This window comes from Schistocerca americana, chromosome 9 (genome assembly GCF_021461395.2).
Source record: "Schistocerca americana isolate TAMUIC-IGC-003095 chromosome 9, iqSchAmer2.1, whole genome shotgun sequence".
NCBI lineage: Eukaryota > Metazoa > Arthropoda > Insecta > Orthoptera > Acrididae > Schistocerca > Schistocerca americana.
Genome location: NC_060127.1, coordinates 4,820,715 through 4,846,463, shown reverse-complemented (window position 1 = coordinate 4,846,463; position 25,749 = coordinate 4,820,715). Strand labels below are relative to the sequence as shown.

General features: G+C 46.9%; 1 protein-coding gene across 1 annotated transcript in view; it reads left to right on the top strand.

Annotated features, from left to right (window-relative positions):
- The window catches only part of LOC124551153 (G-protein coupled receptor moody-like), a 171,587-nt gene that overhangs the window by 62,067 nt on the left and 83,771 nt on the right, over positions 1-25,749 (top strand). The window contains exon 2 of the mRNA XM_047126118.1: positions 17,450-17,590. Within this exon, the coding sequence (XP_046982074.1) occupies positions 17,450-17,590 (141 nt within the window). The remainder of the gene's footprint in view (positions 1-17,449; positions 17,591-25,749) is intronic.

Below are 25,749 nucleotides of genomic sequence, written 5' to 3'. Positions count from 1 at the left end.
GTTTATAATCCGAAGGTTGCAGGATCGAATCTCGCGCCATGCAATTTTTTTTATTATTTTTTTGTAATTCAAATATAAACTATTAATGAATTGCTTATGCATGTTGGTGAAGGCGGGTCGCTCTACAATTGTACCGCCTCCATTTTTCCGTTTGTTTAACGGGTTGTACCAAAGCTCTCACGTCTGCACTGATTTTCGACGATGTTATAAGTTGCGCTGGGGGCCGCATCTACCTTCTTTCGAAGTTAGCAGGCAACTACGCTGTTATAAGGCGGCTCGTTTCGTCCCATTCAGCATCTGTCCTTAAAGTGTAACGAGTGAGTAACCGAGTTTATATTTCATACCTGCCACAGCAAATTTGTGTTCGTGGGGGTCTCTATTCTAATTCGAACGTTTGACTTACGCTATATTTATTCGTTTCGGAATATCGTTTCTACGTCTTCCGTTAGCTATATATGATTAACATTATGAAGACAATTAATAACATTTGTGACATACAACTTTGTTTGCGGAAAACATAATGATGTTCGAAGTCGCCAGTTTTTCCAAGACAAACGACTTTCAAACTTATTATATGCATAATTGTTGCAGCTGATTGCCGGGAATTTAATATATATATATATATATATATATATATATATATATATATATATGTGTGTGTGTGTGTGTGTGTGTGTATACACACATTTGAATTACAAAAAACAAATACTAAAAAAAAAATTGCATGGCGCGAGATTCGATCCGGCGACCTTCGGATTACGAACGCGAGCGCTTACCGCTGCGCCACGACGCTGTAGAAAGCAATTAATCGTAGAGAGTATTTCATCGCAACGGTTTCTTTTAACTGTTGATTTTCTCGACAACGGCTGAGAAGTGCATCTTGATGCTTTGCCACATTACACCTCTGGCCATGAGCTTTTATTATGCGCAGTACGAATCGGATCTGAATTTCACAATTGGCGGCCTCCCCTTGTCAGTGCCTCTGCGTTAGTTATTCAAACTACGTACCATTCGCCATTTTTCAAAAGCTTCAGCTCCCTTCTTGTCTGAAATGCTTAACGTCTACGTCTCACTTCTACACGAGGCTGTACTCCAGCCGTGTAATTTAAAAAAAAAGACTTCATAATATTTAAATGTACACTCCTGGAAACGGAAAAAAGAACACATTGACACCAGTGTGTCAGACCCACCATACTTGCTCCGGACACTGCGAGAGGGCTGTATAAGCAATGATCACACGCACGGCACAGCGGACACACCACGAACCGCGGTGTTGGCCGTCGAATGGCGCTAGCTGCGCAGCATTTGTGCACCGCCGCCGTCAGTGTCAGCCAGTTTGCCGTGGCATACGGAGCTCCATCGCAGTCTTTAACACTGGTAGCATGCCGCGACAGCGTGGACGTGAACCGTATGTGCAGTTGACGGACTTTGAGCGAGGGCGTATAGTGGGCATGCGGGAGGCCGGGTGGACGTACCGCCGAATTGCTCAACACGTGGGGCGTGAGGTCTCCACAGTACATCGATGTTGTCGCCAGTGGTCGGCGGAAGGTGCACGTGCCCGTCGACCTGGGACCGGACCGCAGCGACGCACGGATGCACGCCAAGACCCTAGGATCCTACGTAGTGCCGTAGGGGACCGCACCACCACTTCCCAGCAAATTAGCGGCACTGTTGCTCCTGGGGTATCGGCGAGGACCATTCGCAACCGTCTCCATGAAGCTGGGCTACGGTCCCGCACACCGTTAGGCCGTCTTCCGCTCACGCCCCAACATCGTGCAGCCCGCCTCCAGTGGTGTCGCGACAGGCGTGAATGGAGGGACGAATGGAGACGTGTCGTCTTCAGCGATGAGAGTCGCTTCTGCCTTGGTGCCAATGATGGTCGTATGCGTGTTTGGCGCCGTGCAGGTGAGCGCCACAATCAGGACTGCATACGACCGAGGCACACAGGGCCAACACCCGGCATCATGGTGTGGGGAGCGATCTCCTACACTGGCCGTACACCACTGGTGATCGTCGAGGGGACACTGAATAGTGCACGGTACATCCAAACAGTCATCGAACCCATCGTTCTACCATTCCTAGACCGGCAAGGGAACTTGCTGTTCCAACAGGACAATGCACGTCCGCATGTATCCCGTGCCACCCAACGTGCTCTAGAAGGTGTAAGTCAACTACCCTGGCCAGCAAGATCTCCGGATCTGTCCCCCATTGAGCATGTTTGGGACTGGATGAAGCGTCGTCTCACGCGGTCTGCACGTCCAGCACGAACGCTGGTCCAACTGAGGCGCCAGGTGGAAATGGCATGGCAAGCCGTTCCACAGGACTACATCCAGCATCTCTACGATCGTCTCCATGGGAGAATAGCAGCCTGCATTGCTGCGAAAGGTGGATATACACTGTACTAGTGCCGACATTGTGCATGCTCTGTTGCCTGTGTCTATGTGCCTGTGGTTCTGTCAGTGTGATCATGTGATGTATCTGACCCCAGGAATGTGTCAATAAAGTTTCGCCTTCCTGGGACAATGAATTCACGGTGTTCTTATTTCAATTTCCAGGAGTGTATATTAGATCTTAACAAATCTCGTTCTTTAGAGAATCGCTTTTTCCCTGTTTCCAGTCTGCATTTTTTATTCTCTTTACTTCAGCCATCTTTAATTACTTTGTTGTCAAAACAGTGAAAACTCATCTACTAATTGTGGTGTGTCACTTCCTAATTTCATCAGCATTGCCTGATTTAATTTCACTGTACAGCATTGCCTTTGTTTGCTTATGTCAAGTTCATATTATAAACTTTCTTTTCAAGACGCTATCCATTCCATTCAACTTACAGCATTACCTTTGTTTGATTAGTGGATGTTCATGTTATGACCTTCCTTTTCAAGACGCTATCCAGACCATTCAGCTTACGATATTACCTTTGCTTGCCTTTCTAACCTGTCTTTTCCAGACGCTATCGATTCTATCCAACTTATCTTCCGACTCCTTCACCGAGTCTGAAAGAGTTAAAATAATATCGGAAAACACCAGACTTCTAGTTTCCTCTAACTTTTTTCGCGCGTTGTTTTCAGCTCTTTGTCACGTTTCTTGCAATCTCTTTTCTTAGCGTCTCGGTTCTTATTTAAATCTTGTTTCACAATGCTTCGTTGTCTGTTCTCCTCTAACCGATTCCTATCGCCTCGGTTCTTATACATATTCTTTCACAATGCTTCCATGTCTATTCTGATTTTTTCCAATCTGCACGCCGTCCTCCTCTTTTCCCCTTGTATTGAAGTTGCCAACATTGTACTTTTTTCGCCATCGTTCATCCCCTAATCTCATCACATGCCCAACCCATTTTAAATACCGTTTTTATCCCTCTTAGGTGATGGAAGACGCAGTTCTCATTCGCTTCCTGATTTCTTTATTTGTGATCTTGTCTCACCTTGTAACTCTGCAACTTTCTCGTTATTTCATTACAGCGAATGATATAATTAACGGCAGCCGGAGTGGCCGTGCGGTTCTAGGCGCTACAGTCTGGATCCGGACGACCGCTACGGTCGCAGGTTCGAATCCTGCCTCGGGCATGGATGTGTGTGATGTCCTTAGGTCAGTTAGGTTTAAGTAGTTCTAAGTTCTTGGTGACTGATGACCTCAGAAGTTAAGTCGCATAGTGCTCAGAGCCATGTGAACCATATAATTAACGGCGCCTTTTCAACAGCTCGTCACTCTTCGTTATGTACAGATATGGGCTTCAACTGAGAGCCAATACGTCGCCTCTGCACCGAAGCGACATGGCGTGCATCTGAGGTACGTGGCGTTCCGCCGTCTCACTGCTCAACGTTCACACGCTCGTTCAGAATATGTGACGCGTTGGATATTGCTCTGCACGTCTGGAAAGACTCCCCGACGTGCTTGTTCCACACTATGACGTCACCAACTCCGCACGCTCAACGCTCGGATCCACGGTGCGGAACGAGGCTGCCCCGCGGTGTTCTCACGCAGGCGGTGGACGCCAGTGCGTGTCGCGGGCCGCCCACGCACATGTACGCACTATGGCGCGCAGGCGTCTCGGCGCACCTCTTCCGCCACATCTGCATTCCTGGCGCGGCGGTCCATCGGCGCCGCTAATCCATCAGCTGCCGCTGCAGGGCTTTTCAGCCGGGAGGGCCGAACAGAAGGGAAGCGACGGGAAGAAAAAAAAACGTGACCTCATTAATCACACTCTGGCTATGAGCGAAGAGAGGCCGCAGAGGGAAAGGGAAAAAACTGGAGGAGCCTCTCCTATGTGACGTCACGTCACGTGGGCCGCGGTGTGTGCTTCCGCTCCAGAGCAGGCAGTGTGTGTGTGGGAGGGGGGGGGGGGAGGGGGGGATGGTCCGGCCACGCCCCACGGTCTAATGAAACACTAATCACGCACCGGCTGGTGACTGAAAGGCCAGCTATAGTGAGCGATCCGCAAAATGTTCACCCTCTAACACGCCTCGTCAGAACGAGGGACGCGGGCCAGTAATCGTAGGGCTGTGCTTCTCACCTCGCTGGTGCAGGGCGCAAACTCTAAAGCCCAGACTGTGTGCGACGTCTGTTTTATGAAACTAACGCCTTCCCTACATTCTACACTTTATTGCATCGGCCTGGTGCGCAGCCACCGTTAAAGAGGGGCGTAACAGCCGATGTTCTACATCTACATCACTCTTCTGCGATTCACACTTCAGGGCTCGGCAGAGCGTTTTTCGAGTCATGCTTAGACTAGTCCTCTACCGCTGTAAGAAAATGAAACGCCTACAGCCGTCATCATGATGTCGTTCATTGTGTAGCTACCAGTTTCGGCGCTTCAGTACGCCATCTTCAGGCTTTAGTTGATGCTGAAGGGGTTATCACGATCCGTATATACGACACATCAGTGGCGCCGTAACTGCTTTATGAATGTTCTCTGTGACTGTCATATCTCTCTAACCATCGACTGTCAACTTTTGATGGTTAGAGAGACGACGAGCTCTGATTTATTGTATTACGACGATCATTTCTCCCTATGTAGGAGAGCATCAACAAAATATTTTCGCATTCGTTGTAGAAAGTTGGCGATTAAAATTTCTTAAAAAAGTTCTCCTCAACGAATAACGCCTCTGTTTTAATGATATCCTACCCCCCTCCACAGATCCCGTATCATGTGAGTGACACTCTCTCCCCTATTTCGCGATAACACAAAACGTGCTGCCTTTCTTTGCACTTTTTCGATGTACTACGTCAGTCATATCTGGTAAGGATCCCATACCGTGCAGCAGTATTCTAAAAGAGGACGGACAAGCGTAGTGTAGGTACTCTTCTGAGTAGATCTGTTAAATTTTCAAGTGTTCTGCCAATAAAACGCAGTCTTGGTTAGCCTTCCCCACAACATTATCTGCGTGTTCCTTCCAATTTAAGTTGTTCGTAATTGTGATTCCTGGGTATTTAGTTGAATTTACGCCTTTATATTTGAGTGACTTACCGTGTAACCGAAGTTTAAGGGATTCCTTTTAGCACTCATGTGTATGACCTCACACTTTTCGCTATTTAAGGTCAACTGCCAATTTTCGTGCCATACAGATATCTTTTCTAAATCATTTTGCGATCTGTTGTGATTCTCTGATGACTTTACTAGTCGATAAACGACAGAGTCATCTGCAAACAACCTAAGACGGCGGCTCAGAGGGTCTCCCACATAATTTATATAGATAAGGAACAGCAGAGGGCCTGTAACACTACCTTGGGGAACGCCAGAAATCACTTCTGTCTCGCTCGATGACTTTCCGTTAATTACTACGAACTGTGACCTCCCTGACAGGAAATCACAAATCCAGTCACATAACTGAGACCGTATTCCATAAGCACGCAATTTCACTACAAGCCGCTTGTGTGGTACAATGTCAAAAGGAACACTTCGTGTAAAGAGCTAGTTGTCTTTTACAAGAACGATGTTTTCTAAATCCGTATTGACTGTGTGTCAATACACCGTTCTCTTTAATTTTGCACAGAGCACAACATAATCATAACTAACACTTGGTTTAAGAATCATGAAAGAAGGTTGTATACATGGAAGAACCCTGGAGATACTAAAAGGTATCAGATAGATTATATAATGGTAAGACAGAGATTTAGGAACCAGGTTTTAAATTGTAAGACATTTCCAGGGGCAGATGTGGACTCTGACCACAATCTATTGGTTATGACCTGTAGATTAAAACTGAAGAAACTGCAAAAAGGTGGGAATTTAAGGAGATGGGACCTGGATAAACTAAAAGAACCAGAGGTTGTACAGAGATTCAGGGAGAGCATAAGGGAGCAATTGACAGAAATGGGGGAAATAAATACAGTAGAAGAAGAATGGGTAGCTTTGAGGGATGAAGTAGTTAAGGTAGCAGAGGATCAAGTAGGTAAAAAGACGAGGGCTAGTAGAAATCCTTGGGTAACAGAAGAAATATTGAATTTAATTGATGAAAGGAGAAAATATAAAAATGCAGTAAGTGAAACAGGCAAAAAGGAATACAAACGTCTCAAAAATGAGATCGACAGGAAGTGCAAAATGGCTAAGCAGGGATGGCTAGAGGGCAATTGTAAGGATGTAGAGGCCTATCTCACTAGGGGTAAGAGAGATACCGCCTACAGGAAAATTAAAGAGACCTTTGGAGATAAGAGAACGACTTGTATGAATATCAAGAGCTCAGATGGAAACCCAGTTCTAAGCAAAGAAGGGAAAGCAGAAAGGTGGAAGGAGTATATAGAGGGTCTATACAAGGGCGATGTACTTGAGGACAATATTATGGAAATGGAAGAGGATGTAGATGAAGATGAAATGGGAGATATGATACTGCGTGAAGAGTTTGACAGAGCACTGAAAGACCTGAGTCGAAACAAGGCCCCCGGAGTAGACAATATTCCATTGGAACTACTGACGGCCTTGGGAGAGCCAGTCCTGACAAAACTCTACCATCTGGTGAGCAAGATGTATGAAACAGGCGAAATACCCTCAGACTTCAAGAAGAATATAATAATTCCAATCCCAAAGAAAGCAGGTGTCGACAGATGTGAAAATTACCGAACTATCAGTGTAATAAGTCACAGCTGCAAAATACTAACACGAATTCTTTACAGACGAATGGAAAAACTAGTAGAAGCCAACCTTGGGGAAGATCAGTTTGGATTCCGTAGAAACACTGGAACACGTGAGGCAATACTGACCTTACGACTTATCTTAGAAGAAAGATTAAGGAAAGGCAAACCTACGTTTCTAGCATTTGTAGACTTAGAGAAAGCTTTTGACAATGTTGACTGGAATACTCTCTTTCAAATTGCAAAGGTGGCAGGGGTAAAAGACAGGGAGCGAAAGGCTATTTACAATTTGTACAGAAACCAGATGGCAGTTATAAGAGTCGAGGGACATGAAAGGGAAGCAGTGGTTGGGAAGGGAGTAAGACAGGGTTGTAGCCTCTCCCCGATGTTGTTCAATCTGTATATTGAGCAAGCAGTAAAGGAAACAAAAGAAAAATTCGGAGTAGGTATTAAAATTCATGGAGAAGAAATAAAAACTTTGAGGTTCGCCGATGACATTGTAATTCTGTCAGAGACAGCAAAGGACTTGGAAGAGCAGTTGAATGGAATGGACAGTGTCTTGAAAGGAGGATATAAGATGAACATTAACAAAAGCAAAACAAGGATAATGGAATGTAGTCTATTTAAGTCGGGTGATGCTGAGGGAATTAGATTAGGAAATGAGGCACTTAAAGTAGTAAAGGAGTTTCGCTATTTGGGGAGCAAAATAACTGATGATGGTCGAAGTAGAGAGGATATAAAATGTAGGCTGGCAATGGCAAGGAAAGCGTTTCTAAAGAAGAGAAATTTGTTAACATCCAGTATTCATTTAAGTGTCAGGAAGTCATTTCTGAAAGTATTCGTATGGAGTGTAGCCATGTATGGAAGTGAAACATGGACGATAAATAGTTTGGACAAGAAGAGAATAGAAGCTTTCGAAATGGGGTGCTACAGAAGAATGCTGAAGATTAGATGGGTAGATCACATAACTAATGAGGAAGTATTGAATAGGATTGGGGAGAAGAGAAGTTTGTGGCACAACTTGACCAGAAGAAGGGATCGGTTGGTAGGACATGTTCTGAGGCATCAAGGGATCACCAATTTAGTATTGGAGGGCAGCGTGGAGGGTAAAAATCGTAGAGGGAGACCAAGAGATGAATAGACTAAGCAGATTCAGAAGGATGTAGGTTGCAGTAGGTACTGGGAGATGAAAAAGCTTGCACAGGATAGAGTAGCATGGAGAGCTGCATCAAACCAGTCTCAGGACTGAAGACCACAACAACAACAACTACGAACTGTGACCTCTCTGACAGGAAATCACAAATCCAGTCACATAACTGAGACCGTATTCCATAAGCACGCAATTTCACTACAAGCCGCTTGTGTGGTACAATGTCAAAAGTCTTCCGGGAGTCTACAAATACGAAATAAATTTGAAATCCCTTGTCAATAGCACTGAACACTTCGTGTAAAGAGCTAGTTGTCTTTTACAAGAACGATGTTTTCTAAATCCGTATTGACTGTGTGTCAATACATCGTTCTCTTTAAGGTAAATCACAATCTCCGAACGCAATAGATGTTGCAAAATCCTGCTGAATATCGACGTTAACGATATGGGCCTCTAATTTAATGGATTACTTCTATAAACGTTTTTGAACATTGGTGTGCCCTGTGCAACTTTTCGGTCTTTTGATACGGATGTTTCGTCGAGCGAGCGGTTGTATCTCATTGTTAAGTGTGGAGCTATAAAATCAGCGTACTCTGAAAGGAACGTAACTGGTGTACAGTCTGGACCGGAAGACTTGCTTTTACTGAGTGATTTAAGTCGTTTCGCTATTCCGAGGATACGTACTTTCATCTTACCTATGTTGGCAGGTGTTCTTGATTCGCATTCTGGTTCAAATCAAATGGCTCTGAGCACTATGGGACTTAACTTCTGAGGTCATCAGTCCCCTAGAACTTAGAATTACTTAAACCTAACTAACCTAAAGACATCACACACACCCATGCCCGAGGCAGGATTCGAACCTGCGACCGTAGCGGTTTGGCTGTTCCAGACGGAAGCGCCTAGAACCGCACGGCCACATCGGCCGGCTTGAATTCTGGAATTCTTACTACGTCTTCTTTGGTGAAGGAATTTCGAAAGGTTGTGTATAGTAAGTGTGGTTTTGCAGCACTGTCAAATGGTTCAAATGGCTCTGAGCACTATGGGACTCAACTGCTGAGGTCATTAGTCCCCTAGAACTTAGAACTAGTTAAACCTAACTAACCTAAGGACATCACAAACATCCATGCCCGAGGCAGGATTCGAACCTGCGACCGTAGCGGTCTCGCGGTTCCAGACTGCAGCGCCTTTAACCGCACGGCCACTTCGGCCGGCTTGCAGCACTGTCGTCGAGAGTATTTCGCTATCGCGCAGAGAAGGGACTGACTGTGTCTTGCCGCTAGCATACTGTACATACGACACATAGTTGAGTACTGTTGGCGTATTTGAGATCCGCACCAGGACAAATTAAAGGAAGACATCGAAGCAACGCAGAGGTGGGCTGCTAGGTTTGTTTCCGGTAGGTTGGAGCAACACGCAAACATTGCGGAGATGCTTCGGGAACTGAAATTGGAGTCATTGGAGGAAAGGAAAAGATACGAGAAATCAGGGCTTGGACGGAGGCGTATAGATAGTCGTTTTTTACGTCGCTCTGTTTGCGAGTAGAACGGCAAAGGACATAACTATCAGTGGCACAGGTACCCTCCGCCAAACAACATGTGGTGGCGTGCAGACTATCAACGTAAATGTACGGAGCTGTGGACTACGAGGACGTGATTACGGACCAGCTGCATCTCTTTCCTGACGGCGATGGCATCTTTCAGTGTGATAACCGTCTGTGTCAGGAGGTCAGAATCGTGCTACAGTGGTTTCAGGAGCACCACAGTGAACTCAGGCTGACGTCTTAGCCGCCAAACTCACCCGATCTCAACCCGATGGAGCTCGTCTTAGACACCATATGGCGCCAGATCTGCGCCCAGAAGCCTCCGCCCCGTATGTGAACTGCCTGGTGTGTGCGCAGACATCTGCTGCCCCACACCGCCTTAAACCTGCGAAAGACAATTCGAATCAGCTCCACGCAGATTCACTGCTACTAAGCAGGTGGTCATAAAATTTTGGCCAGTCACCTTTTAGTGTAATGTGTTTTCCATCGCACGTAAATTACTGCTTAGCCTTTTCCAGAGATGTACGGAAGGAGCGAATAAAGAGTCTATTACACGCTTCCTAATTTTTTGGAAAGTTAACGAGAGATTTAAGCAGCACTACCGTGCCATTGTACGCCTGGCTGCGTTTGATTGGCTCGGCTAAGAATATCGCCAAGACGACGTCTGATGACGTCATATCCGTACCGCCCAGCCAGGTGCCTTCATTTCGGAAGGACCGTTGCGTAACTCCCGCGAAAGGGCGGTAAAATTGCTTCGCAAGCTCTGAATTTCGCCCTTACGTAACCGTAGTTGCCGAAATGGCTGGCTAATGAATTGTTCCTCGGGGAAGGAGCAGCCAGGGGTCTGCGTCTGGCCCTCTCCTTCCTGCGACATGGGGCGGCGCGGAGCGGCGGTCAGCACGCTGGATCCTCGTGCACCCGAATTACGGTTTTCTGCAGTTTCCCTAAATCACTCCAGGTAGATGCCGAGATGGTTCCTTTAAAAAGGACGCGACCAAATTCCTGTTCCCCAACCTTTTGTGATCGGAACTTGTGCTCCATCTCTAATAATGTCGCTGTCTAAAGGACGCTGAACTCTAACCTCCCTTCTTTCCTGGCAACATCATTCAGTGAACTTAGCGCATCAGTCAGGAAAGTGTCCCATCCACTGCGCTGGCCACATAACAGCACACTTCTCGCGAAAAAGGACACCACAGAGTTGGTGACTACGGTCACGGATTTCCAAATGTTATTTTATCAGGTACTAACAGTAGCGAATAAATATCCGTCCAATGGCAACTTGTTTGTAAAAAGTGTCCTACGCAGCACTACAAAATTTTGAACGACTAAAATGCAAATCATTGAAAAATATTGTTAAACAAATCAACAACGTATATTCTTGTCACAATGAGCTTTATAAATTTATAAAGTAATGCATAACTTGTTATATTTCCGCGGTTGGCGCCTGGTACGGCAAGCGGTTGTGAATTTATTGAAATAAGACAGTCTCGGTTGCAAAATTTTTCTTTTTATTTACAGTAAATGACGCGTTTCGTCCTTTTGGGGCATCATCACATTGATGTAAGAATGAATGTGGGAAAGCCACATTCGTCCATTAATGCACACATTTGGCATTAAGATAAAATTTTACGAGGCACCATCGTCCTATGGTCATGGGATGAATAAAAGCACTACGGAACGTAGCACGGAACCATACGTGGGCACTAATGGACGAATGTTGGTTTTCCACATTCATTTTTTCGTCAGTCTCCGTATCGACTCCTCTTTCTTCTTCCATCACGTCACCAGACACGTCTTCCCCCTCGCAGAGGCCTTCAGTGTAGTGTTTCTACATCTCGCTCTCTGCTCTGCATTTAACGGTGGAATTTCCGTTGAAGTCTTAAACCTACGGCCCTTGCTTATAATTTCACGGAACATTATTTTGACTATTCTGTATGCTGAGTGCGCCTTTCCGACAATCATTCAGTAATCACCAAAACGTCACGTAGATGCTCAGCCAACTGCAGTGGCAGATGTTGCGAGAGAGGCGATCTGTATCACGGTGTGGTTTGCCGTGAAGTGCCAAAGAGCGTGCGTTCCTAGCAGAACGACGGAGTATTTTGGTTCTTCCTAAATGTATCTCGCGGAAATACCACGAAGATAAAATTGGAGAGATTCGAGCCCACTTAGCATCAGTCCTTGTTTCCGGGAAGCGTAAACGAGTGGAACAGGAAAGGCGGGATGTGACAGCGGTACACAATGTACCCACCGCCACATACCGCAAGGAGGCTTGCGAGGTACAGATGTAGATGTGGAAAGCTTACGTGTCCGCTAGTACCCGCCCTTCACGTAATGAGTGCGGCACGGCCTGCTAACAGATGTCAGGTGGAGTGAGGGGAGCAGTGTGCGATGTACGTACGCCTCCCTTCCAGCAGCACGCCGCTGGCTGGAGACGCCCCCGCCCTCCTTGCAGATACCAGATCCAGGACGCCCGGGCCAGGTGTCGGGCGCCTCTCGCAGGCCGAGGCAGCGATTTGCGAACACGGCGGGGCAGACGCGTCTCCAGGGGCGAAGCGGCCATCCATCTTGCTGGCGCTCCCCTCGCGTCGCGCGCCGTCACAAGACCCCTCCGCCCCACACCTTCACCACTCCCCCCCCCCCCCCCCCCACCTGCGCCTCGCCAACTTCGTCCCCGAGACCCGAGCCGCTGCTCTCCCTTTTCGTATCAAAGCCTCTGATCTGCAAAGCCGCTATGCTGTGCATACCACGAAACCGTATTACACGATGTGTTATACGATGTACCACGCAACGTCCTTCCGACATGCGTGCGAGTTTGAAGAACATTTCCCAATACGTCGTATAACACAGACACGTCAAATATTGCAGTAGAAAGGGCCGGCGGGCAGATGTACGTGATTACAGGGCAGAATTATCGATCTCGTACTGCGACTCTTTTTGGAGAAGGAAGATCTGCTCCGTAGCAATGAACGCCGATTCTGTAAACACAGTTCTTGTCAAACTCCTCTCGTCACTTTTTTCGTAAGTGGAAGTATTTGTCACTAAGGAGCGATTCGCGATCCCTATTTGCAGAAAACAAAACACTTTGTCTCAGACTGTCCATTGCTGTTTATAATTTCAAGATTCCTATTTTCGTAGTAACCCATGCTGCAGAAATAGTATGCTTCTCACTGCCATATACATAATGATCAGCCAGAATGTTATGACCACCAAACTACTATCGATACAAATCCGTCCAGGCGACAGCACCGTCATCTGGCGAGGAATGACTGCCAGTCAGACACACGCACAGCGCACGTAGTACCAGTGAGCTTGCTGTCCGTGTGTAGAGTGGGGAAGGCGCGCGATCTGTCGGAGTTTGAACGAGGGCAGACTGCGATGGCCCGGAGGCTCGACACGAGCATTTGTGAAAATGCACGCCTTGTCGGGTGTTCGAGGAGTGCTGTGGTGAGCGTTTCAACATGTGGCGAAACCGAGGTGAAACCACGTCCAGCTGTCGTCGGGTTGGGCGGCCGCCCGTCATTACGTATGTCGGACGTCGTAGGCCGGGCACTGGTAAAACAGGACAGTTGGAAAACTGTAGCTGAACTTACATTCGACTTAAATGCTGCAAAGTCAGAAAGTGTGTGAGAACACACAGTGCACGGAACACTCCTAACACTGGTCCTCCGCAGCTGACGACCCCTGCATGTGCCAATAACAACACCAAGACATCGGCAACTACATCTACATCTACATTGATACTCCGCAAGCCACCCAACGGTGTGTGGCGGAGGACACTACGACTGAAATGGACACGTGACCATCGGCACTGGACGTTCGCGCAGTGGGAGAGTATTGCACGGTCTTATGAATGCCGATACCTTCTTCATTACGGCTACAGGACGGCGCGAATCCGCCGCCTTCCAGGAGAACAAGTCTATGACACCTGCACTGCAGGGCGGAGACAAGCTGGCGGCGGCTTCGTTATGCCCTGGGCAACATTCACATGGCCATCCATAGGTCCAGTGGAGCTCGTGTAAGGCACCGTGACTGTCAAGGAGTATCATACCCTGGTTGCAGACCATGTACACCCCTTCATGACGATCATGTTTCCCACACGCACTGACACTCTTCAACAAGATAATGCACCATGTCACAAAGCCGGGAGTGTGACGGAGTGGTTCGAGGGCAGCAGTGCCGAGTTCCAATTGCTGTGCTGGTCCTTCAAATCGCCATATCAGAACCCGACCTAACACATCTGCGACGTGATTGAATGTAGCATCAGTTGCTCAGCAACATCAAAAAGCTACATTACTGTGTCAGCAGTGCTCTGCCGGCTCTTATGTCAAGTGTTTGTTGCTCGATTCTAGCTGTCGGCGTTATTATTAAAACAGCACTGGCCGCTATTCCCATTTTCTGCCAATATTTGGAAGTAATGAAAATTATATCAATAAACATTACGTGTTTAAAAAAAAAGTCTTTATTTAAAAATAAAAAAGCTTTAATACTGCTGTTATGGAAAATTGATACATCGGGATTTTTCGTACGGTTATCAGTAAAAAATAAAAATAATCTTGTTATAACATATACCGAAAAATACCTGTTACTGAGAACTGAAATTCCGGTATCGATTGACAACCGGTAGGGTTTTTCGCGTCCCTGGCATAGATATAGGCATAGGCATCCGTTACCGAGTTTCATTTTCCTCAGCAGCGGCGAGCGGTTCTCTGCTTCCACAGCACTGCGACCCTCACGTGAACTGAGCAAGCAGCCACTGTCTGATACGCAGGGAGAGGGGGGGGGGGGGGGGGGTCGCGGCTCACGTGGTGATAGCGCAGACCTGCAGCAAGTGCGCACTGAGTGCAGACAGCGGCGCGTGTGTTTATCACTTCCGGCACTTGGCGGCATTTCCCCAGGCGGCCGTCCGGTGCTGGCGGTGGGTGTGGCCGCGGTAATTTGCCGCCACCGGCAGGGGGAGCATCGCGAGCTGACAACGCAACTCACGGTCAGGGCGTGCGCGTGCGTGCGCGGGTTACGCCCCCTGGGAGGGAAGGGGAGCGGAGCAGCGCGTCGCGCTCGCATTATCTGCCGCCCTTTGTGCCGGTGTGTGATTTACCGTCGGCAGTTTACTCGCCAGCGCCCGCTACACAGATACGCGTCATGTCCCCCCAGTTCCGGCCAAGACCCCCGCTACACAATGCCTTATCGCGAGGATGGTACATGTTAGCGCCTACGTTGCAGATAACCCTGCCGTCATTACTGCTACGCGGGTTGCCTCCCGTGTAGGGGTTCATGCAATTCAAGTTCGTCGAAGCTTATTGCTTGCCTTGAAGAAGAAGGAGCTGAGGAAGCATGTGTGTGTGTGTGTGTGTGTGTGTGTGTGTGTGTGTGTGTGTGTGTGTGTGTGGATCCTATCATACGCTAAGCTAAAAACTTATGACGTTAGAAGAGGAAAATATGCTTCAAAAAAATCAAGAGCGTTTCACCACCATAGCAAAACGAAACTCGCCAACAGGAGACACTGATAAACAAGTAGGTACATTTCTCCTCTCTACATTTCTAAGAGGCATTCGGTACTTTACCTCATCGTTGCCTATCATATGGATTATATTTGTAAATATGACTAACAGAACCAACTACTTTCTTTAATTCTTTTTATATTTTTGCTATATAATCAAATGAGTATTTCAGGATCCTGTAACACGTTACGATCCGCTTGTGGTCATCTTCAGTCTGAGGCCACTTGCTGAAACCTGAAATCTGTTGTCACCGCGTTGCGTTGTCGACAATACCGTTGTCGAGAAATGGCGGTACCAAAAGAAAATTCCGAGCAATCCATCCGAGAACTCACTGACTACATATTACATTAACTATCTTTGGCATTCTTACGATTACCTGCTACACAGACGAGACGACATATTCTGATCTTTTGTTTCTAACTGCAGTTGTACAAGTTTTGCGAAACATTGTCTGAGACTCAGGAACCATAAGACAAGATAAAAAATGTTTCTGTTGTGTAATTGACGTATCTTTGATAGATGTGCGTGTAAGTGCCGCGTGCAGTGACCGAGCAGCTAGAGGCGCCATGTCACTGATTGTGCGGCCCCTCGCGCCGGAGGTTCGAGTCCTCCCTCTGGCTTTGGTGTATATGTTATTCTTAGCATAAGTTAGTTTAAGTAGTATGTAAGTCTAGGGACCGATGACCTCAGCAGTTTGGTCCCTTACGAATTCACACATTTTTGTTTCGTGTAAGTGCATGGTTTTAAGTACCAGTACTTAAGTACTCTATTTATATTCATTCCGTCAGTCTTGGGCTGTGGTACACAAAAGCTCCTATCCTTAATTTGTTCCTCAAGAAACCATCTACATTCTACAATCCCTTGAAGTTTCTAATCGCAAATTTTTCCTTTTGTCTTATGAGAGGTTTTAACCTAAACGATCATCAGCATATGTATCTGTCATTGGCCCTACCCTGAGATCAGAGAAACCTGGGAAACGATGGTAGTTTATTGGAAGACGTTTATTCCAGTCAAATAACGCAGTACAATGAAAATGTAACGTTGACAGTATGGGATAAACTCAACTGTGCAACAGATACTGTCTCGCGATAACTTGCTGGTCGCGTTGTCCATCACAAGAGATGCTAACTCAGGAACCATTTCTTCTCGCCTCCCTTTAATTGTGCCCAGCACCTTATTGATGGTGAGCCTGTAGATCTAAACTGGCCAAGAAACAAAAAAAAAAACATTGTTATTAAAGACTTTCTTATATCTACTAGTTTTCTCTGTGATCATGTTACATTTCACCCTTGAAGTTTGCTGGTATCATTTTATTCTGGAGAGTGTTTGACATTATAGGTTCAACAGAAAGGAGCGATTAGAGGACAAGGAAACAAGCATATAATCCTGTCAGACACCGGTCGAGGAACCAATGCCTTCCCTGGTATGACGTATCACGACTGAGTAAAGAACATGTTACGGCAGAGTACAGATGTGCCCTTGACGGCAGACACATTACAGCAAACCTTTCACTTGGACACCTTTCCCAGACATCGACACTTTGGCGTATTCCAGCCCTGTTGACAGTGCCGATCAACTCTGGTAACACATTGTGGGTTTATATAAACATACTGAAGCGCCAAATGAAAAGTGTATCGAGGTCGGGATTCGAACCCGTGTGTGCTACTCACTGGACAGACGCGCTAATCACTAAGCCACCCTAGCACAGTGGCTTTGCACAACTACCCTAAACTCCTTTGAGTGGCCAAATCGTCTGCGACAAGTGTGTAATGGTTAGCGCATCTGCCTAGTGACCAAGAGAGCGGGGTTCGAATCCCAGCCTTGGTACAGATTTTCATTCATTGCTTCAGTCTGCATACATACGCCATAGATGTTTGAGACTTGACAAGGTCCCTGGAGCCGTATAGTTTCGTTTGGATGCTTGTCAGTGCATTCGGAGCACGCCGGCGATCTTTGAAGGACTACAGACATTGATGAGCAGCCGTGCTGAAGGCCCCCTGCACATGGACGGTAGCCGTGTTGTAAATGTGTCTTCCGTCTAGTGCCTACCTGTTTTTTGCACCCTGGAGAACTCTGTCATTAAGCGCCCAGGTATTCAGCCGTATTAAAGTTATCTGCTTGCTCCATTCTCCTCCAGTCGCTCCTCTCGCTTGTACCTATGCTGACGGCCACGCGGTGGCGTGTGGTGTGTGCCAGCAGCTTCCCGCGGCCGCTGCTCACGTTCGCGGCGGTGGCGACCATCACGATCCTGGTGGTGGGCGTGCTGGGCAACCTGCTCACCGTCGTCGCGCTGCTGAGGTGTCCCAGGGTCCGAAACGTCGCCGCCGCCTTCATCATCAGGTGAGCGCAGCTCCGCCCTCTGCAGCCTCTCAAACCTCTGGCAACACTCACTCCAATACTTGACCGTCTGTGTCTTCCTTATCGACACCTCGTTCTTCTTCCATGACGTCATTAGGCGGTTCCTGTCCCTCCAAGAGGTGTTCACTGTATTCTTTCCACCTATCTGCTTCCTGCCTTCCTCCCTCTCTTTCTCTCTCTCCCGCCCTCCCTCTCTTCCCCCTCCCTCTCTCCCCCTCCCTCTCTTCCTCCTCCCTTTCCCCTCAATCACTACCTCTCCCGCTCTCCCTCCCTCCCTCCCTCTCTCTCTCTCTCTCTCTCTCTCTCTCTCTCTCTCTCTCTCTCTCCCCCCCCCCCCCCTCTCCATCGGTCAATGAAACATGTCGGCACTCTACACAGTGTCGCCATGTTGCCTTGACCTTCTCGATCACCAGATCTGTCTCCAGCCGAGCACATACGGGACACCATGGGAAAACTACACCAACGTCATTAACCGTCCTACATCGACCGACCGAGTGCAACGGTCATTGAACTCCATCCCAAACACCGACATCCGGCATCTGTACAGCACAACGCACGCACGTTTGCATGCTTGCATTCAATATTCTGGCGGTTACATCGATTATTGTGGTACTAGCATTTCACATCAGCAATCGTTTATCTCGCGCTCACACTAACCTGTGATCTTGCAATGTTAAGCACTTAAATGGGTTACCTAGACAAATGTATTCCATAAATTTCAATACTTGACTTTTTTTTCTTTGGGTGTTGCGATTTTTTCCGTCGGTGTATAACATACAGTTGCGCAGAATATTGTATTAAATGTATTATTGTTTTACCTGAAACCCTACAACTTTTAAGAAAGTGGCTCACAGTTTGAACTTATAACCTTGCTTTGAGGATATTGTGTGAATTTTTTGTGAGCTGTTTTTTTCCTGATTCGTTTCCATCGAACAGACGCGTAAATACGAGTAAGTGTAATGAATGTATTGTTTAATCACCTTGCTTAATGTAGATCTTCCTTCCTTTCTTATATTGTTTCAGTGAGGATAGGACTGTAAGTACGTGGAGTGAAAGAAAATTAGAAAATAAATAAATCTCACCAAATTGGGCAAATTTGTGACAAATGCTTGTCTTCATATGGATAAAACAAAATTCACAATAATTTGTAACGAAGTTATTGCTGTATGTCATAAAGATACTCAGGGTTAGCGCGTCTCTTTTCCCTGTCTTAGGCTTCGAGTCACAACGTGGTCCCGAACTGGTGGGTGACTTTTTGACAGTTAATATTTCACATCCCGAATATCTAATTGCATACAAAACCGTTGTTTCTATCAATATTGAAGGATAAATGTTATATTACCCCATATAAGTGGAAATTAAATGTCACAGTAAATACTTTTATAATGTTGCGTTCCATAAAGTGATAGAATCGTCACAAAGTTGCCCAGTTTTACGGTACCGGTACAGTAAGTATTGTATATTTCAAAATATTTTCTCGGCTGAAGGGTACTGAAATGAGTTTCGGACATCCCAACCACTCATATGGGGGAGTGCAATTACGGTTTAAACAAACCATTAGGTGCGTAATTTCCGTCCCTAGCTGCGACCCGCCTCTCTCGTGTCTGATGTGTTAGGAAGCCGCTCCCGCCTCCCCTGTACTAGCAATAAAGTCACATCAGCTTCCGGCGGCTGGGCGCGGGTGCAGACACTTGCTGCCGGGCTGCAGGAGGTCTTCAAAGCGCCGCCACTGTCTCCCCGCCACGGTATTAATTCGGAGGGAACAATAGGGAGGGTACGGTATTTACTCCAAAGCGGCCATTGTTGGCGGGTTCACCGAACGGAATTACGCGGTCCGGGCAGTCAGGGGAAATAGCTGCAGAAATTGCACTGGCGCAGCCGCCGCTATTCAGTTCCCCCGGCTAACCGACGCGTCGATTTATGAAACTATTCCGCCGCAATTAGTTAAAAAGCGCTCGATTTTCCACCCCTCTCTCGTCGCGCGCACCGAATCCACTCGCCGTTATTTCGTCAATTCTTTTGTCCGTACACACTGCCCCGCCGCGGTGAATATCTATAATCAGTGGCAGGGGGGTGGGGTGGGCGAGCGGTAGAGGCTATTAACCCGCCTGAATGCCGCCCCCAGCTGCGGTGAGGCGTTTATTTGGGGCCACATCCGGGTGCAACGTACCCTCTCTGGTCTGATCCGGAAAAAAAATGTCGCTGTGTCGGATGCGACTAGGCGGTCGTTCAGCCACGGTTTTCTCGAAAACTAATTACGGGGCCAGTATCGAAATTAAAAGCGGGTATAATCTAGGCAACAAAGACGACGTATCGCGAAGGAGTTATCCGAATGGGACGGAACCTGGTAGATCATGTACAAACAAGTGATTACAATTTCAGAAAAATTGGATGATTTATTCAAGAGAAAGAGCTTCATAAACTGAGCAAGTCAGTAACGCGATGGTCCACCTCTGCCCGTTATGTAGTCAGTTATGCGGCTTGGCGTTGATTGACGGACTTGTTGAATGCCCTCCTGCGTTACTGACTTGCACAATTTGTGAAGTTGTTTCTCTCTAATAAATCATCCACATTTTCTGCAACTGTATTCATTTGTTTTTATGTTCGAGTACATGTATACCACATATACAGTTTTGTCCCTAATTCTGAAAATTCCTTTGTGGTGCGTCGTTTTTTTTTCTTTTTTTTGTCTCAGAGTGAATTACCTTGCCCAGAAAACATGCAACATAATCTCCAATCCCAAATATCTGCTGTGATCCACGCGTAACTGATCGATCGCGTGTACGAGGTCGACAACTGAATGACTGCTTCAGAGTAGAAAATCTTTGGGTGATATTTTTCTGTCGTAATTCTGTGCATGAAGGTAGCGGTTGCGACTGAAGGGTGTCGTGCTGACGGGGAAAAAAGTTACCGACCGTGTTCCTGATGGATAAAAGACCGGATTAGGAGGCAGTATGATTTTGGAGATGGCAAATCCGCAAGAGTATCGAAATTTTACGAGTATGACAGCTATGGAGATGTAAGATATACTGTTTATACCTGGATCCAAAATTGCCAAGCAAGACAGTATTATGGGTAAATCTATTTCTGTTAATCACAGACTACTTGTGACATTAACACGTAAACCTATCCCTGTGATACACTCCGATTTTGATAGGCTATGAATATGTTATAGCAAAAAAGGGACACATTTTTTTATTCGTACCCATATGTCCGTTAAGAGGGTGAAACGCATCCTGAAAAAAATGAGTTCAATATTTCTGAATGAATACCGTTGAAAAGCTTCAAATAAAAGTTGTGTGGTTTTTAATGTACGTTACAATGGTGCACCGAGATTTGTCGAGGAAAGTCTTTTCTTTAAAAAAAAATACCCTCCCCGACAAGTCAGTTTTTTATTTCGACATTTGACTAACACCAAAACGTATAGCATTGTTAATACCAAATTCGGTCATACATGGTCAAGTGATATTCCAAATAGGTATATGTCAGAAATGAGCTAGAAATATCGTTATATCGCTGCAGCGCGCCCGCGCGGTGAAATTGCAGCCAAAGTTTACAAATCTGCTTTTTCCGACGATCCCTGAGTGAATATCAATTTGTGACCAATTTGCACAACTCCTTTGTGGTTCGTCTTTTTTTTGTGTATTAGTGTATTAAACGCAGTTCTTTTCAAAGGTGTGTTCCACTCCTTTAACAACCGTATGGCCACGGATAAAAAATCGTGTCTCTTATTTTGCTCTACACTACAACATATTCAAAGGCGATCAAAATCGAGATGCGTCCTTTGGTACGTTTACTTGTAAGATTTCTAGATCAGCTGCAGGGTCACAATTATTGAACTATACGAAAAAATACGTAAATTAGCTACAAACTACAGCGTGCACACACTTTATTCAACATGCAAACGTCACTACAGATATTCGGATTTCGGTTATGACATGTTCGATGTATCTGCATCATTAGTTATCATGTGACGCAGACGAATAGCGAAATCCTGCATGACCCGCTGAAGTGCCGGAACATCGTTGCTGTCGATGACGACCTGAATGGCAGTTTTCATCTCAGCAATGGTTTTGAGGTTTTCCTTAATATAGCCCCACAGAAAGGAGGCCCATGCCAGTGTCCTCTGGGTACCCCAGAGCCAGAATGTGGTCCCCAAAGTGCTCCTCCAGGACATCAAACACTCTCCTGCTCCGGTGGGGTGGAGCTCCGTCTTGCATGAACATCTTGTCGAAATCAGTGTCACTTTGGAAAACGGCGATGGAATCATCTTCCAAAACCTTCACGTACTGTTCAGTAGTCACCGTGTCATCAAGGAACATCGCACCGATTACTCCGTGACTGGACACTGCACACCACACAGTCACCCGTTGAGGGTGAAGAGGCTTCTCAATCCCGAAATGTAAGTGGGTTTCGTCGCTGAAACAAACTATACAGCGCACACAGATTCCCGTCATGCCCCGCGGTCAACCATGCAGTTTGAACGTCCTAAATCAAACTGTTCAGTAGTTATGGCGATTCTATTTTATATAGTTCAATAACTGTCACCCTGTACATTTATTCTCTTTAGTATTTCAAGCAACAATTACGGTGAAATAACATTACTCCAGTTTCATCTTGATACGCACAGACGCTCAAAAGCCAAATACGGCGGATATTTGGTAAATGAAGCATTTCGAGCCATACATTTATTTGAACGTTTTTACTTCTATTGACTTAGGGAACGACACGCGAACTCCTGAAGCTCTGTTCTTCAACAGCCACTGCAATAACATAATTAATAAATATCACGTCACGTAAAACTATAGGTACAGTTGCATTACTTGAAGTTAAATGCCAATTTTCCGAGTTCCAAAACGACTACTTCCAATGTAACTTCAATTGTTTCTCTTTGTTAATTAATCTATGTTATAAAACTGGCCAATTTCTTCTGTGGAGGTGTTAAAAACTGTAGCCATTTCTGCCAACATACTTTGCTTCTTATCTCAGTTCCTGTACTCCAGTACCATCCTTTCCTCGCACAAAATTATTAAATGCACAACTTCGTCCTGGATCCACTGCTTGGCGGCTTTCTTCATTACTGTTTCTGCCGACACATCGCTGACATTCACTCACAGTGCGTATCCATCGTGACAGTAACAGTGTTGGTACGTGTGTGCACAGACTGGAGCATTTCAGTGTTAATGTGGTGCAGTGGACAGAGCTCTAGACTACCATTCATATCAACATGCAATCGAGGCACTTGAATGACAATTTCTTGTACTTTCGTTTGTTAATTCTATACAGTGTGTCTACGATGTTTTATGTGCTATCCGCTGCGCAGTGTTATTTAAGTGTAGAAATTTCGTGATATGCTAACAGCTCTTTTTTTTCGCTTAGGAGCTAAAAAGGGCGATTTTTTCTGTCGGATACATACGAAAGCTACATATTATGGCTCAGACCCGCGGTTTCTTGAGTACTATTATTTAATGTGTGCACGAATGCAAAATATATTACCACGACGCCGTGCTGTACAAATCTGGGACGCAATATGGCCGCCCTGCAGGCTCCGAATACTCTCAGCTCTTCCGACAACGCCGGCGTAGTTTTCCCTGACTGAGAGCACCTCTATGCAGATGGAGGTTCTAAAGGCACAGCCTCGCAGGAGCGACTATTTGAAATGTTGCCCCACTTTCGGATACTAGCGGCGAGTTGACTTTCGCCGCCGTTTGCACGACACTTGTAGCTCGCAAAAGCTCTCTGAGACTTGAACACTCTCACGTGTATACATAGCTTAAGCGACTTTGACAAGTGGCGGTTTGTTATGGCTTCTCGAAAGCGGCAAGGTTTTTTGGGTGCTGCTGTCGTGAAGAACTGTGGGAAGCGGTTGCAAGACGCCGAAACCACGGGTAGGCGGCGAAGTGTCGGAAGTTTTCGCCTCCCCACATAACATGGAGGTCGGAGACAGAGCACAGACGGCGATGTGGTAGGGGGCGTTACGTTTGTACTTGTGCTCTAACTGCCAGATAGGGATACATTCAGTATAAATGTAAGTACAGAAATCACTAAGAAGATTTAAACATTAAACTACCTTAATGTGCACGGGGACAAATTTTTCGTTAGGCCTACATACCTCACTGGCACACCCATGAAGTAGATCTCAAAGTAAAAATTAACACACATCTAACCTGAATGAGATTTTCACTCCGCAGCGGAGTGTGCGCTGATATGAAACTTCCTGGCAGATTAAAACTGTGTGCCGGACCGAGACTCGGACTCGGGACCTTTGCCTTTCGCGGGCAAGTGCTCTACCAACTGAGCTACCCAAGCACGACTCACGCCCCGTCCTCACAGCTTTACTTCTGCCAGTACCTCGCCTCCTACCTTCCAAACTTTACAGAAGCTCTCCTGCGTACCCTGCAGAACTAGCACTCCTGAAAGAAAGGATATTGCGGAGACATGGCTTAGCCACAGCCTGGGGATGTTTCCAGAATGAGATTTTCACTCTGTAGCGGAGTGTGCGGTGATATGAAACTTCCTGGCAGATTAAAACTGTGTGCCGGACCGAGACTCGAACTCGGGACCTTTGCCTTTAGCGGGCAAGTGCTCTACGAACTGAGCTACCCAAGAACGACTCACGCCCCGTCCTCACAGCTTTACTTCCGCCAGTACGCCTCCTACCTTCCAAACTTTACACAAGCTCTCCCGCGTACCCTGCAGAACTAGCACTCCTGAAAGAAAGGATATTGCGGAGACATGGCTTAGCCACAGCCTGGGGGATGTTTCCAGAATGAGATTTTCACTCTGCAGCGGAGTGTGCGCTGATATGAAACTTCCTGGCAGATTAAAACTGTGTGCCCGACCGAGACTCGAACTCGGGACCTGGCGAGGTACTGGTGGAAGTAAAGCTGTGAGGACGGGGCGTGAGTCGTGCTTGGGTAGCTCAGTTGGTAGAGCACTTGCCCGCGAAAGGCAAAGGTCCCGAGTTCGAGTCTCGGTCCGGCACACAGTTTTAATCTGCCAGGAAGTTACACGTCTAACCTAATGACTGTGGCATGTTGTCGAAACGACGTCATGACAATTAAATTCTAAATTCCGCCCGAACAGACCATGAGGGCCCAACGGTACCGACCGGCCGCCGTGTCATTCTCAGCCAACCGGCGTCACTGGATGCGGATATGGAGGGGCACGTGGTCAACTCACCACTCTCCAGGTTTACGAGACCGCAGCCGCTACTTCTCAGTCAAGTAGCTCCTCAGTTTCGCGTCACAAGGGCTGAGTGCACCCCGCTCGCCAACAGCGCACGGTAGGCCTGATGGTTACCCATCCGAGTGCTAGCCCAGGTCAATAGCGCTTAACTTCGGTGATCTGACGACTAGTGGAAAATAAAAGTGACTGAAGCTGGAAAACTACTTTATAGCCTAGGGAAAAGCGCTACGGATGTTCTATGCAGGACAACGCAATATCACACACCGACGACGCGTTTGCGACTCCATTACTTGCTTGCTTAGACAACGGCTGTGATGAACACTTTGTTCCCTAAAGTCCGTCGACGAGTGACGGCATCTTAAGCTGGACGGTGTAGGGCGAAGGCAACAGCTATAATTGTGTCGTAGGACGTGATTGTGTCCGGGGGAGGTAAAACGAAGTTTCCACGAAAGCCTGTCGCGACGGCTGTGACTGGCCGGCGCACCAGCTCGACGGCTGTTCAAATTTACATTTTCCTCGCCGCCACTGCCCCGCGCCCCCTCGCCGGCTTAATGAGAAAACTTGGCGGCAATACTGGACGACCCGCTCGCTCGTTAAGAGCCGGCGCCCCCGCAACCACCCTCCGCCAGCCACCTCGGCCCTGTCCCGCAGCCAGGGACGGCTGATTTCTGGCGTAACCCTCTCCCACTGCGGAACCGGAAACAAATGGCTCATTTCGAATGTCCAACAAAATAACACAGTTACTCAAAACGGAACGTTGTTGCGTGACTACTCAGACCAACATACTGATGGGAGAAATGCAAGGTCATTAGAAGTGAAGCACAGAATGGACATGGGTGGAAACGTGCAAAATATATGCAGGGTGAGGCAGCTAAGACAAGCAGTCCCAAACACGAGGGGAGTTTGGCCAGTCACGAATTCCTCTTTTGTTGCCAACCTCAACCTCTCTCAGT